The sequence below is a fragment of the Onychostruthus taczanowskii genome, unplaced genomic scaffold (assembly GCF_017590055.1).
Source record: "Onychostruthus taczanowskii isolate IOZ18803 unplaced genomic scaffold, ASM1759005v1 scaffold91, whole genome shotgun sequence".
In the NCBI taxonomy this organism is placed as follows: Eukaryota; Metazoa; Chordata; class Aves; order Passeriformes; family Passeridae; genus Onychostruthus; species Onychostruthus taczanowskii.
Genome location: NW_024507105.1, coordinates 2,681,742 through 2,696,560, shown reverse-complemented (window position 1 = coordinate 2,696,560; position 14,819 = coordinate 2,681,742). Strand labels below are relative to the sequence as shown.

Below are 14,819 nucleotides of genomic sequence, written 5' to 3'. Positions count from 1 at the left end.
CAGAGGTTGGAAAAGACCTCTGTGATCGTTGTGTTTGAGTGAACACCATCATGAACTAAATCATGGCACCAAGTGCCGTGTCCAGTCTCTTTTTGGGCACTTCCAGGAGTGGTATCTCCCTTGCTTCACTGAGCAACCACAGCTCTCCTTATCCCTCTGGCCACCAGCTCTATGAAAGTGCCATGTCTGGTGGTTAAGAAAAGAAGAAATGGGTTTTCAAGGAGGAGCCAGCTTGGAAATTTGAGATTTAAGAGTTATTTGCACAGGAAGATGCATCTCTGTGCTTCACTCTCATCTGACTTAGCTGTGGATGTGCAGAGTGAGAATGCCTCCACCTGAACTGGCTGTGTTCCAGTGTACAGAAATAAGCTGCTGCCAGAATCTGTTTCCTGTCCTATTTCACATGTTCAGTACACTAAGGTGTGGCAGCAGATTCTGCTGCCAGAATCTGAGTTTTCTGTCCTATTTCACATGTTTGGTACACTCTTCAAATTGTCCAATCCAATAATGTTAATTATAGCTTTAAAATGCTGGTATCTTTTAATGGCTGTAAGAGGCCTGTAAGTTACAGGTCAGATGGATTGTAAATGTCTAATTATGGTTAAAGGAAACCTCACTTTCTTGTGCTCTAGAAAAGGAATAAAGCTAGCCAGAGAAGAATAGGAAAAAAAGAGATACTTTTTTCCACAATAATGGAAAAGAAGATGTCAGAATTGTGGTCAGCCATGTAACAGATGTGTGGTCTTGGCTTACTTAATTGACCTTACTTTTAAATTCTTATTTTTATTCTGGTTCTATGTGTATGCATCAATGATTTAAGTGTAATAGATGTAAACTTATGAAATAATTTCATAGAAATCAAACATATTGCCCATTGAAGGATATCCTATCAAAAATTGCTTAGTTGAAATAACAGTTACTAGATTCTCATAGATTTGTTTATATATCCTGCTTTTACTGACCATCTAGAAACACGAAAGACTCTTGAAAGCAGAAGCAGATCCCGATGTCCTTTATTTTACATTCTGTCCTTTATTTTACATTCAGCTCCTGATGTCCTTTATTTTACAAATTGGACACTGTGCTCATTCTCAACTTCAGAAAAGGTGCTAAAAAAACCCTTTCCTTTTTAACTGTTTTTTCAGAGACCCTTTTACCTCCCTGTTTCGGAGGGTGTAAATGAAAGGGTTCAGCATGGGAATAACCACAGTGTAGAAGATGGAGATGGTTTTGCTTCTGCTGGGTGAGGATGCAGCTCCAGGCTGAGCATACATGAAGAACACTGTCCCAAAGAACAAGCAGATTGTCACCATGTGAGAAGAGCAGGTGGAGAAGGCCTTGTGCCTGCTTTCAGGGGAAGGCATTTGGATGATTGTGATGATTATATAACCATAGGAGATAAAAACCACCAGGGCAGTGCCCACGATTATTGGTCCACACACAGCCAGCATTACGAGCTCGTTGACAAGGGTGTTGGAGCAGGAGGTGTGCATCACTGCAGCAACCTCACAGAAGAAGTGGTTTATTTCTCTGTGCCCACAGAAGGACAGGCTGAACGTGAAGCCTGTCTGGATGGTGCAGTTGATGCAGCCTGACAGATAAGAGCCCAGCACCATGAGCACACAAAGCCTTCTGCTCATGATGACCTGATAGAGCAGAGGCTTGCAGACGGCAGTGAAGCGATCATAAGCCATCACAGCCAGGAAAAAGGCTTCTGTTGTGCCAAAGAGAGAGAAGAAGAACATCTGTGAAGCACAGCCAGTGTAGGAAATGCTCCTTGTGCCCAGCAAGAATGCCAGCGCTGCCCTGGGAGTGATGACAGAGGAATAACAGATGTCCAAGGTGGACAGGTTCTCCAGAAAAAAGTACATTGGGGTGTGCAGGCTGGGCTCCATCCTGATGATGAGGATCATGCAGATGTTTCCCACCACAGTGACAATGTACATTGTGGAGAAGAGAACGGAGAGAAGGACTTGGGATCCTGGGTGGGATGTGAACCCCACCAAAATGAACTCACTTGTCCTGGTGTGGTTTTCCATCTTTGCTTTCCAAAAGGAAATTAGGATCCAGTGGATTGCAGATATTGTGCGTGGAGAAACAATTGTAGAAGAAGAAGACAAACAATGAGATATAGGAAACATAAGAAATATAAATTAATAAAATTAATTTTTGTTGTAAATTATCTGTATTAATTATACAAAATAATATAAATAATATAAAATCTTAAACTATTTAAAAATATTAATACAATGTAAATTATATATAATTCAAAATTACATTAATTATAATATCAGATAGCATTAATTAAAATAATATATAAAATATCAATATGTTATAATTATTGATTTAATGATAAACATTAACAATATAATCATAGATATATTATGGTAAAATATAATTTATATATAATGTAATATTTTATATATGTAACAATGTTGATTATATAATATATCTATTATTATAATTTAATTATTAATCAAATTAAATATGTATAGAGAGATGGAAAAACATATAAAATTTATTGATATATCATCTCTGCAGATTTTTGTCAACTATTACAGGGTAGTTTGTAAGCTAATAATCCTGCAATATTCTCTTCAGTATAAAGAAACATTCTGCATGCAGCTTATCCAACCTATTTTAATTTAATAAACTTTACTACCAACTAGAAACAGACATTTCATTCTACAGCTGAAGACCTATTTCAGATTTAAATAGACAGAAAAAAATCGTATACTAAGATTGCAACTAACCCACAAAAGACTGCTCTCCCCTAATCAAAAGAACAAGGGAACATGATTCTTCAGATGATATAAAAGAATTTAAAATATATATAAGCCAAGAAATGTATTAATGTAGATAATTGTTTTAAAAAATCCCAAATCTATTATTTTTAAAAGCCCACATTTTTTCATGTGAGATATTGAGCTTTTTCTTTTAGAAAAGTGCTTGGAAAAACCACCTTAAATGTTGTTGAGATTTCTGAAATAAATTTTCTCTACTCAAATGTTAATTCACACAATAAGTTAAAAACTGACTAATTGACAGGCTGGTTCAAGTAATTCCTTTTCAGTTCTATTAAAAAAATTTATTTTCTGTAAGCTAGTTGTCCTCTCACCTCGGCTTGAAAATATTCTGTGGATTGACACCTACATTAGAACTCATAGTTTGGATGCCTTTAAATTCAGTGGCCAGAGATAAACACTCCAGCTTTGGAATATTTACTGTAGAAGTATATTTTCATATACTGTAAAATATGAATCATATTTAAGATTTTCTGGTTTTCTCCACTGATCTGAAGGGAAGTGCAGCTGTTGTGTCTGTGAAAAGTTGGATGTAGATGTAAAAAGCTGAGTGACAGAAATGGTATTTTGTTTGGTTTGCTGTCATTTCCATTAGATAATTTTTCCTAACCAGCGTGTACTTAATCTTTTAAAAGCATTGAATTAATTTTTACCACATTTCTCCACCTGTCCCTCCATGGTCCTTGAAATGTAACCTCACCTCTAGGTACCCTCAGAAGATATTTAATATATTTAATTTCTTCTATTTAATGCTTTGTTCTTATTAAGCCACAAGTCTTAGGAAAGGGAAATGAATTTGGAGAAAGAATTTCTCTTTGCATAACCTTGCTCATCACATATTTTGGTGAATTTTCCTGGGGATTTTTGTGTGCAGAGAGCTCAGGTTTAGGCAGTTAAGGTCAAGTATGCAGACAAAGCCTTTTCAAACTTGTTGGCTACAACTTTCACAATTCCTAAACTTCCCATATTGTCAAAGAGATAAACAGATGCATCCACAGAGTGATTCTTCTTGCCTCACCCTACCTGTTCAAAACAGGGGAAAACCAGTCCTTTAGAAGTAGCTGTCTTTGATAAAAAATTAATAAAGCCAGCCAGAAGAGAATAAGAATAAAAGAGAGACTTTTGTCTACAATAATGTAAAAGAAAACATCAAAATCATGTGTGATTATGGTCAGGCACTTAGCAGGTCTGTGGTCTTGGCTTGTGTAATTGACCTTATTTTTAAATTCTTATCTTTGTTCTGGTTTTATGTGTAAGTGTCAATTATTTAAGTGTAATAGATGTGAACTTATTAAATAATTTCCTGATAATCAAACATATTGTCCATTGAAGGATATCCTATATCCTATCCAAAATTGTTCAGCTGGAAAAACAATTACTACTGCTTAATTAAATAGCTTTTTAAAGAGGCTAAAAAAACCTCAGCTAAGAATGAAGATGCTGGAGATACTTTTTTAGCTAGTGAGAAAGGAAGATTTTTGATTCACCTGAAAAGTCTCTGCCTCTTAGTTGATCAAACAAAAAGTCTCGAATCCATTAAAAACTGGCTTTCTGTTAATGAATTTAATTTCCAGAAGAACTAACTGTATTCATAAGCCCTGATTACTACATTCTATATAACGAAAAAAAGAGAAAACAGCAGCTTTTAGTCCAGTTCTGTCACCACATTTAACAAAGCAAAGCTCAGATTTCACACACCCCAATACACATACCTTGTAATACAGTTATTAAAGCCAGGTTTGGGTTTTTTTGGAATTCAGGTTTCTTGAACACATTGACAAAAAATACCGAACATTTTTTCTACTCAGCTGATTTTTCAGTAGTCCCCTGTAATCAAAACATCACTGGCCTTTCCCCTGGCTGCTTCTAAAAGCATTCTCCTTAGCATGTTGCTTATATATACTCTAACAAGTGTACATAAAAAACACCAGGGATTCAGTTTCCAGAGTCCTGGATCTTCACAGCAGACATCTGAAATCTCAAATGAGATATTTTTCCCTTGTGCCATTTTTCTTTGCCTGTAAGGGAAGAAAAATATAAGGAATAAAATAAAAAAAATCAAAAATAAAGTGTAAAGTTGTTTCTGTGTGTCTTCTACCCCTACTTTTTTCACTGCTTCTTATGCAGAACCCTTCCTGCCCCTTGTAGATTTTTTTTTCCTGCTAAACAAAACACTGTGGACCTAATCAAGACCTCATTAACCATTAGAATCTGCTTCCTTCTGTTTTGGTTGAGACAGAGACAACACAAAGCAACACCCTTCATTTTCAGAAGGCTTCAAACTTTTTATTATGACATGCATGCTTTTTATACATTCTTACAAAGCTCATAAGTTTGGTCAGGAAAGACAAGCAAAGTGTTTATTGGAAGGGACAGTTGCAGGTTTCTCTTATTTCTCCTTCTTTCTTTCTTGGTTTCTGTGTCAGTGACCTTGGTAGGAAATTCTTTGAGGGGTAAACATGGATCCTGTTCTCAAACTTCCCTCTGGCTCACAGAAGTCACTGGAAAACCTCTTCCAGATTCTCAAAATAGAACAGACACCCTTGCCTTCTCCCCAAGCAATAATTCTTCTCTTCTCTGAACAAAAGTAAGTTTTCACCAGTTGTGTTCTCTTCTCTGACTCCAGCAGTGCACTCACCTGTGAAACTTAGAGTCTGGCTCAGGTGAGGGCCCAGCCTCCAAGGGAGCCTCTAAGGGAGCACTGCTCTGGGCTGCAGCAGCTCCAGGAAGGGAAAAAGCATCTCACACTCCTGTTCGTGTATCTCACACACCCTAGGACGTGGCTGTTTTTAAAAAAGCAAATTTGCATTCTTCTCAGCACAGGAGTGTCACGTTTAGTTACAGTGCACTATATTAAATTTTCTTTGTTTTGGCATGTGGTTTTAAATAAATCTGCTTGAAATAGATGTTTCTGTTCTTGGTATAATGGCTTCCCAAATTTTGTGACTGACAACAGATCAATGTCTTCTAAACTCAGATTATCTTAACATTTGCATACATTCTTATCAGCTCCTGGAGGGAGAGAGTGAGATTAAGAGAGAAGGAAAGTTTCTCAAAAGCTGAGATTGGACTTAGTTTTACCTTGTTTACTTGTGGGTAGTGACTTATTTACAGTACTTTAAAGGTACTTGACTTAGTGAAAGTGTTTGTTAGGAAAACTTCCAGAAATAAGCTTAGATGCAAGAGGGAACTTGCATTCTCAAAAGGTCTGTGTTTGTATATGACTTTTCTGTGTTCTCTCCTTCCCTAGGGAACCCCTGTTGAACAGGTTATAAATTATTTGTTTCAGGTTATCTAACAACATTATTATTAGTGTACATAAACCCCATAATAATTGGATGATAATCCTCTTCCCAGTGTATTTGAAGGATTTTCCTGACATTATTTCAGAACAATCACTTCAGATCAGTGCTTTAAAACCAGTCAATGTGTGTAGCCAAATCACTGCATTAAAGGAACTTCACACCTTGCAGAATTGCAATGAAAAGCTCACTAAGGAGTACTGAAATGCTGTGGTTTGCACTTTATATATGAAAAACTGAAATAAGAGAAGAAATTGATGGTGATTATTGGTGTATCAGTACTTTAATACATTGCAGTAAGAATGAAGCAAGCCTGATGCTGTACTGATTTTGTCTTGGGTCGAGTTAAATTACTTCCCTGTAGCTTGTATGGGACTAAATTCTGGATTTGTGATGAAAACCAGATTGAGAACTCAGGAATGTTTTTATTGCTGAGTAGTGCTGGCACAGGCTGGGAGGGAGCAGGAAGCTGTGAGGGACAGCTGACTCCAGCTGTGACACTCAGAGAATCATTCCAGGCCATTGGCATCATGCTCAGCAATAAAAACTGCAGGAAGAAGGGGAAAGGGATGTCCCTTCCAAAGAACCCTTAGGTGTGACCCCCATTTCCTTGCAGATGGCTGAACATAAAACCATATCTTATAGATAAATTACATATTTCTAGGGTGAAAATCCATATCCATGAGTAGTAAAGGAGCTGATGGTAGTTTGCTTAGGTATCTAAATAGACATGTCTAAACTTCAGGTATTTTTAGAAGAATTCATATCTAGCTGTATCTGTGGCTCTTGATTTTTAATGCAAATCTAAAGAACTACTGATTTTTTTTTTTTTTTGTTCCTTTCCAATGGTTCATATTGTACTGTAGATTCATTTTGTGTTAATTACCTATTTTCTCATAGCAGATTTTCTGCTAATACCTGGATTACAGCCAGCACCCTGCATTTCTGGTGAGAGCTCCCCACTATGGTTAACTTCAAACTGTTCCTGACATTTCTCCTTAATTGTGCTCAAATCCTCAAAAAGGTCTTGTTTGAAACAAGGCAATACATGGCACAGTATGCACAGACAAGATTCTTCCAGGTTTCTTCCCTGGCAATCTGAATGTTTCATCTGCCAAACAGAAGTCAGTATTTTGCTAGTACAGAGCACAGAATATCAGATACCATGGTCTTAGTTATAAACTCAAACCCAGATTTAATATGCTCACATGGAGATGCTGACAGATTTATTTATTTGTTTGTTTACTACAGAATATTGAAAGCTCTGAAGCACTGTGATAGTCTGAACACAGAGCAGTTTTCTTAGAGGCACCATTTTATTTCTAACTGATAATCAGATTTTCTCCCAGCCAATCCATGTTTAGCTCAGATTCACCAGCTGTGCTTCCAGACTCCTGTCTGAGATCATTACTCCTGATGAAATATTGCTGCCTCCAATGCTCCTGCAGCCTGAGGAAAATATTGAAGTGATTTATCCTTTGTCTGAATTTCTTCATGGAATACATTATTTGGTGTGCAATGAGGTTATTTAGGGTACCTTGGTCCTGTTGTGGAGCTGAGACAGAGGCCAAGTGACAATGCAGCTGTACCATGTAAATACTCACATTATACCTTCTCTAATGACATTTTTGAAACAATTTCTTCTTCAGAGGATGGTTCCTTTTATCCTACACCAGGAATCTAAGAATGTTACAATTACCCGTCCTTTTCTGCTGCCTATTTCTCTCAAGGGATAATAACAAAATCTTGGACTAAATAAACACATAGATAGCTGATTGTCACATACATTTTACAATGTTTTCTGGACTCTATTCCATCTAGAGCAAACAAATCTGGGTTCGTTTTCCAGCATTTCCAAACATCTTTAAAAACAGAGCAGTCATTCAGCCGGAAACTTTTAAGAAAGGGTGACAGCATAGATTCTTATGGGGAAAACAAGCAAAAAAACCCCAAACCCAAGTCAAAACCGTAGTATATGCATAGATATATCAAGGTTTAGTTCAATAAATATGAGTAGTGGTTGCATGGATTAAGGTTTGGACCTCCTGACTTCAGCTCCTCAGCGCTGCCCGTTGATCTTCATGAGCAGAGCCCCTTCTCTGGGACTCTTCATTTGATTTCTTTGGTGTCTCTTCTGCAAGTGAAAGTCTTCCTCAGGGCAACCCTGACTTCTTTGTTTCTAAGGCAATATATGAGAGGATTCAGAAGTGGCACAAGCACAGTGTACAGGACTGACACCAGCTTGTTAGCACGGTAGGTGTACATGAGCTTGGGGTGGGCGTAGGTGAAGAGAGTGGTGGAGTAGAACAAAATCACCACGGTCAGGTGGGAGCTGCAGGTGGAAAAGGCCTTTTGCCTCCCCTGGGAAGAAGGAATCTTCAACACAGTGAACAGGATGTAGATATAGGAGGCCACCACAGTGCACAGAGGCAGCATGATGACCAGCAGAGCCAAGGTGAAGTCCACTAGCTCGGCCAGAGAGGAATCGCTGCAGGAGATGTTCAGGAGGGGGGAAATGTCACAGAAATAATGATTGATTTTGTCCACATCACAGAATGAGAGCTGGGCTATAAAGCTCAGCTTGATGGAAGAGGTGATCAAACCACACATCCAACAGGCAGCCACCAGCTGAGCACAGAGCCTGTGGCTCATGATGAGGGGATACCTGAGGGGTTTGCAGATGGCCACAACGCGGTCGTAGGCCATGACAGCCAGCAGAACATACTCAGTGCAAACAAAAGTCACAAAGAAATGCAGCTGTGCCATGCAGCCCTGCAAGGAGATCCTTTTGTCATGAGACAGGACATCTATGATCATCTTTGGCTCAATGACAGAAACATACCAGATCTCTAAGAAAGACAGGTTCCCTAGGAAGAAATACATGGGTTTTTGCAGGCTGTGGTTATTTTGGATGATGAGAATGACAAGGAAGTTTTCCAACACAGTTAATAAATAAGCCAGAAGTAAAGCAGAGAAGAGAAGCAGCTGCAGTTCACCAGTTGTGGGAAAACCCAGGAGAATGAAATACATGACTTTGGTTTCATTCCTCCCACCCATTCTGTAGAAGAAAGATGAACCTTATCCACCTGCAATAAATTAATACAATGACACCTAACCACCAGGCTTAGATTCATAGCCATAAGTTACACCACCACTTAAAGACTCTGTAAAAGCTCAGACATATTTTTGCTGGGTTTTTAGAAATTAACTTTGTGAATTTATCTACTCAATTCAGAATTTTTCATTTTAAAAATTAAAGCATGCTTTTAAATTTACATTTAATGGAGATAAATATACATTACAAGTTTACATTTCATGGAGATAAATATACATTACACATCTCACCTTAGACAAATAATGACTGATGCTAATATATTATCCATCCAGTATAAAGAAGTGACAGGTTATGAGCTTAAAGACAGACATTCACATTTCCAATGCTTTAGTTTCTCCATCTAAACATTTCTAAAGTTATATCATATATATTCCATGAACTCTAAGAGAAATGTGAAGTACCACAAGGATATATTCATTTTGATAATTAAATACACTCTCCAAACACATCTGAAGGTGCCCACTAGAGGTTTCTGTATCTGGCTCTGAGCACACTTACATCTACACAAATCTTACATCTACACAAATCTTACATCTACACAAATCTTACATCTACACAGAGCATCTCAGACACAGCACAAGTGCAGGCAAATTCTAATTCTGGGTCTGGTTTGTTTGCAGCTAACTCAGATTAATCCTTCAAAAGTAAGAATGGCTCAGCCTGTGCTGTTAAAAACAAAACTGTTCTCAACCTTCTGTAGTGGGAATCCACTGCCTTGGCTGGTCCTGGAGAATGTGATCAGTGGGGTACAGCTGAAGTGTGGACTGATGTGTCAGTGCTGTGATTTATACCAGCACAGAGAAATCAACAGTTTATTTACCTGTGGTGTCTCATGAGGTCTGATTCAGAAATTGTAGCTAGCCTCCCAGTGGAAGCAATCACAGAAAGAGGAGGGATGTTATTGTTTCCTCTGTGATTCCATGCAGAGTAGAAGAAACTCTGAAGATTTTTTGTGAGACACTGAACAGTGAAATAATATCAGCTAGTGTCTATTGATTTTTATAGGGCAGAAGAAAGTAAAAACATACCCTGAGGCAGAGGATATGGCAGTCTTTTACCAAAAGGTATTCTCAAAAAATATTTTAGTGCCCTAATGTAAATCAGTAACCATAACTCGTAATGGCCTTTGGAGTGAGTGATTTTGAATAAGTGCAGTTGTACCCACACTGGAGTTATGTGTACAATCTTCAGAGACACAAATAGCCAAGCTATGCATTTTCTGAATTTTATAACATAGTTTATAATATATACATTATAATATAGAGCAAAAGGAGGATCAGAGACAACACTGATCTGTCACCTGAGGAGGTCAGCTGCCTCCCAAACAGAGCTGAAGAGCTGCTGCAGGATTTTGTAGCACAGAAAGTACAAAACCTGATGTGGCTCCTCCATGCTGCCAGGGGGGAGCAGTCTCTGAGTCAGTTTGTAAAATCTCATGTGAATCAGGTATCTTCCTTAAGCCAGAACGATGACTAAAATTACATTCATACAGTGAGAATAATGGGAATTTAGCATCTAGGAGAGCTGGAATTACAGAAGTTATTTGGCTGTTGGGGCATAGTTTGATTTATTTTGCAAATATGTAAGAATCTAGTGACATTTGACATACCTTATGGTATGCTGTTGAATTCTAACTTGTGGCCAAAGCCACATGCGCATGCTCAGGAATGTAAAGGCATCTCATGAAGAAGACAAAATTATTTGAAATAATGTCAGTGCATGGAGAAGGGAGAGTAGTGTTAGTTCTTACCTCATTTCTGTCAGGCTGGTGAGGGTCCAACTACCATGGACCAGTTTTGGGATCCCTGCAATTCAAGGAAAACGTGGATAAACTAGAGAGGTGCTTACCAAGGCCTGCTAAGAGGTGAAGATATGACTCAGGGTACATGCACCATGAAAAGAAGTTACTGGGTTTTTTCTGTATGGGATATTGGAGGCTGTGCTGTGGTCTGACAGTGAAAAGCTATAAAAAGGGACAAAACCAATGATTTGCACCTCAGTAGCTGCTATTTAGGCCATTGGATGTGAGGTCAGAGCAGTGCTTAAACAGCTTCCCTGAGAGATTTTAGTACCTCTGACATTCTCATCTCTCAGCTAGACCAAGGCACAGCTGATGTAACAGAGACATGGGCAGAGTTATGCTCTAAAAGGGAAGTGAAATTATAAATATATTCACATCTGGAGTACTGCATCCAGCTCTTGGCTCCCCAGGAAGCATGACATGGATCATCTGCAGAGCATCCATTCCCTGGACAGGACTGAACACATTGCTCAATGTTGAAATCTGCTCAGTGGGTACCAGATTCACTTCCCTAAACATCAATTTCTGTTGCAGTTTGAGATATCACAACCTTTTCCATTAGACATTCAGATCAAAGAATCATACAAAACCTTGGGTTGGAAGGACAGAACTTTACTTCCAGAATATTTTAACTCACTCTGCTGTCACAAACATATTTCAGGGTGGTCAGGTTTTTCAGGGACTTGTCAGGTCAAGCTTTGCAAAGCTCAAAGGACAGAGATTTCATTACCTTTCTGGGACTGTGTTGTGGTGCTTCATCACTCTATCTTATCTGAATTTAATTTTTTTTAACAAGTTCCTGTTGATTTTGTCTTTTCAGGCATGCACAATTAAGAATTGCCTTTATCTCCTCTGTAACACTCTTCAGGTGGTGACAGACTGCAGCTAAACACCTCCTCAACATTCTCTTTTCCAGACTTCAAAAACTGCTCCCATCTGTCTCTCTCTGTGTGCTGTGTGCTCCCACCCTTCTGTCATTTGGTAACTCTCTGCTGGAATCTCCATTTTGTCCTTCTTCTAGTGGGAAATGCCAAACTAGACACAGCAATATTGATGTAGTCCTGGGTAACAAACAGAGCCCAGGATCATTTACCATCAGGCCTGCTGGTGCAAGTTTTTGTGTCTGTGTGTTAAATTACCTTAAAGTTCTTCCTGACCCCCTCCTTTGAATGTTCCTTTAGGAAAGATTTGTGTTCAGACAACTGATTGTTCTCTTAGTGCCTTTATATCCTCATGTGATATAGAAGGACCACAGGAAAATAACATTTAAAAATCAGGAGGCTCATTTAACATTTAAAATGGAAACTAAACTTTGCAAATTAACTCTCTTCCCTGAAAGTAAATGTTTGTCTTCTGAATCTGAGCTACTTCCCAAAGTTATATTTGAAGTTAATAAAGATTAAATTCTTCAGTGGTCATTCATGGTCTCCTATAACAGCTATCTAAAATTACTGTTTTTATCTGAATTACTGAAATACTGCATTCCTCACTCATTCCTGTGAAGAAAGTCAACATAACTATTTATTTGGTGCCTCAAGTTCTTGAATCCTAGTTTCATATTAAGTTGGATCAAGGTCAGAATGCAATATTCTTTTTTGATGCATACCAAAAAAATGCATTGAGAAGGCAATTATGTTTATTGCCTTTTCCACTCCTCGGGAAAGATGAATTATGTGTTCAGTTAGAAAAACCTTTTACATTCACATAGATTCATAGACTTTAGCTGAACATGCAGATTGACTCAGGAGAAGAAATTGTTAAGCACTGATGTTGAAAGAGAGCCCAATAACTATTTCTGTCAAAGTAGAAATCTTATTAGGCTTTCATAGGATTTAGACACATTCAGTTGGAAGATCATCTCCTGTCACTGTGATATTTTTGTGAAAAATCCCTTCACCAGGATATTTTCTCCTGAGAAGCTGGGAAGCTTCAGCTTCTCCCTGTTTTCTACTTTGGAATGTGATTTGGAGAATTGTTTATCCCAGCATGTGAATTGTTTTTACGTAATGACCAATCCCAGTCCAGCTGTGTTGGGACTCTGGTCTGTCACAAGTTTTTATTATTCATTCCTTTCCAGCCTTCTAATGTATTCCTTTCACTATTCTTTTTTAGTATAGCTTTAGTATAGTATTCTTTAATATAATATCATATCATAATATAATAAATCAGCCTTCTAAGAATTGAGTCAGATTCATCTCTTCCCTTATCCTGCGGCCTACGAACACATCAACAATCTCCCAAGCATTACATTAGTGATCAGAGGCAGAAACTCTGGAGAGAGCAGTCCTGCTACACAAGACCTTCAGTAAAGTGTCCTTTACCTCCTGGTTCCTCAGGCAGTAGATGCATGGGTTCAGCATTGGGGTGACAATGGTGTAAATGATGGAAACCAGCTTGTTGAGATCCCTGGAGTTCACACTCCTGGGCCGAGCATACATGAAGAGGGTGGCTGAGAAGAAAATGACGACCACAGCCAGGTGAGAAGCACAGGTGGAGAAGGCTTTCGTCCTGTTCTGGGCCTTGGGAATGAGCAAAACAGTTCTGATGATGCAGGTGTAAGAAATTATGATGACAGAGAGAGGGATCAACAAAGTAAACAAGGCCGAGATGAAATCCACCATCTCAGCAAGGCGCCGCTGCGTGCACGAGAGGTTGAGCAGCGGGCTGATGTCGCAGAAGAAATGGTTGATGACCCCAGGCCCACAGAAGGAGAGCTGGGAGATGAAGAAGATCTTGAGCACAGCTATGAGGAAGCCAAGCAGCCAGGAGCCCGCGGCCAGCTGCAGGCAGGCCCTGCGGCCCATGGTGAGCGCGTAGTGCAGCGGGGTGCAGATGGCCACGTAGCGGTCATAGGCCATGGCGGCCAGGAGGACACACTCGGTGCACACCAGGGCGATGAAGAAGTACAGCTGGGCCATGCAGCTTGCGAAGGAGATGCTCTTGTTCTTCACCACCAAGGTGAGCAGCAGCTTGGGAACGGTGACTGAGATGTAGCAGGCCTCTAGGAAAGCGAGGTGGCCCAGGAAAAAGTACATGGGCTTGTGGAGCTGGGGGTGGGTTATGATCAAAGTGATGATAACGATGTTCTCGGTGACAGTCAGCAAATACACGGCGAGGAAAAGTACAAAGAGCAGAGCCTGGAGCTCTCTGGTGGTAGGGAATCCCAACAGGATGAACTCATGGATGTGGGTATCATTTTCTTGTGCCATGATGATCTTGAAGACCTGGAATGTTGTGGTATTTTACATTTTCTGAAAAAACCCCTTTGCTCAGAATTTTTCACCTGAGAAGCTGAGAGGCCTCAGAGAAAAAGGAAAACATTTATTATTTAATTTGCTTCTCCTGTGTTTTGCTCATCTAGAATGTGTTTACCCACAGGTGATTGTTTCATTAAATTCTGGTGTGAGTTGTTTTCACTCATTGACCAATCAGTGCCAAGCTGTGCCGAGACTCTAAAAAGAATCACAAGTTTTCATTATTATCTTTTTAGCATTCCATAAGTATCCTTTCTGTATTCTTTAGTACAGTATAGTATTCTTTAATATAACATAATATAATATCATAAAGTAATAAATTAGCCTTCTGTGAACATGGAGTCAGAGTCATCATTCCTCCCTGCCATGAAAATCCCTTCAAACACAATAGAATGTGTGAGGAGCAAAAAGGAAAGAAATAAGGCAACATTTTGTATTATCTCCCCCAAGCACCCTCTTCATACTGGACTTGCAAATACACAGTTTAAAACATTCCACACCAGTTATTTACTTGACATCCCTTATTATTTAACCACTTCTGAA

General features: G+C 39.0%; 3 protein-coding genes across 3 annotated transcripts; all 3 read right to left on the bottom strand.

Annotated features, from left to right (window-relative positions):
• Nucleotides 1-1,109: 1,109 nt before the first annotated feature.
• Nucleotides 1,110-2,042, bottom strand: LOC121347693 (olfactory receptor 12-like). The gene has a single exon (XM_041426540.1). The coding sequence runs from the start codon at nt 2,037-2,039 to the stop codon at nt 1,110-1,112; it is 930 nt and encodes a 309-aa protein (XP_041282474.1). The 5' UTR covers nt 2,040-2,042.
• A 6,173-nt stretch (nt 2,043-8,215) lies between these two features.
• On the bottom strand, nt 8,216-9,163 carry LOC121347558 (olfactory receptor 6Y1-like). The gene has a single exon (XM_041426272.1). The coding sequence runs from the start codon at nt 9,161-9,163 to the stop codon at nt 8,216-8,218; it is 948 nt and encodes a 315-aa protein (XP_041282206.1).
• A 4,108-nt stretch (nt 9,164-13,271) lies between these two features.
• LOC121347557 (olfactory receptor 6B1-like) lies at nt 13,272-14,231 on the bottom strand. Its single transcript, XM_041426271.1, has one exon. The coding sequence runs from the start codon at nt 14,229-14,231 to the stop codon at nt 13,272-13,274; it is 960 nt and encodes a 319-aa protein (XP_041282205.1).
• Nucleotides 14,232-14,819: the final 588 nt, after the last annotated feature.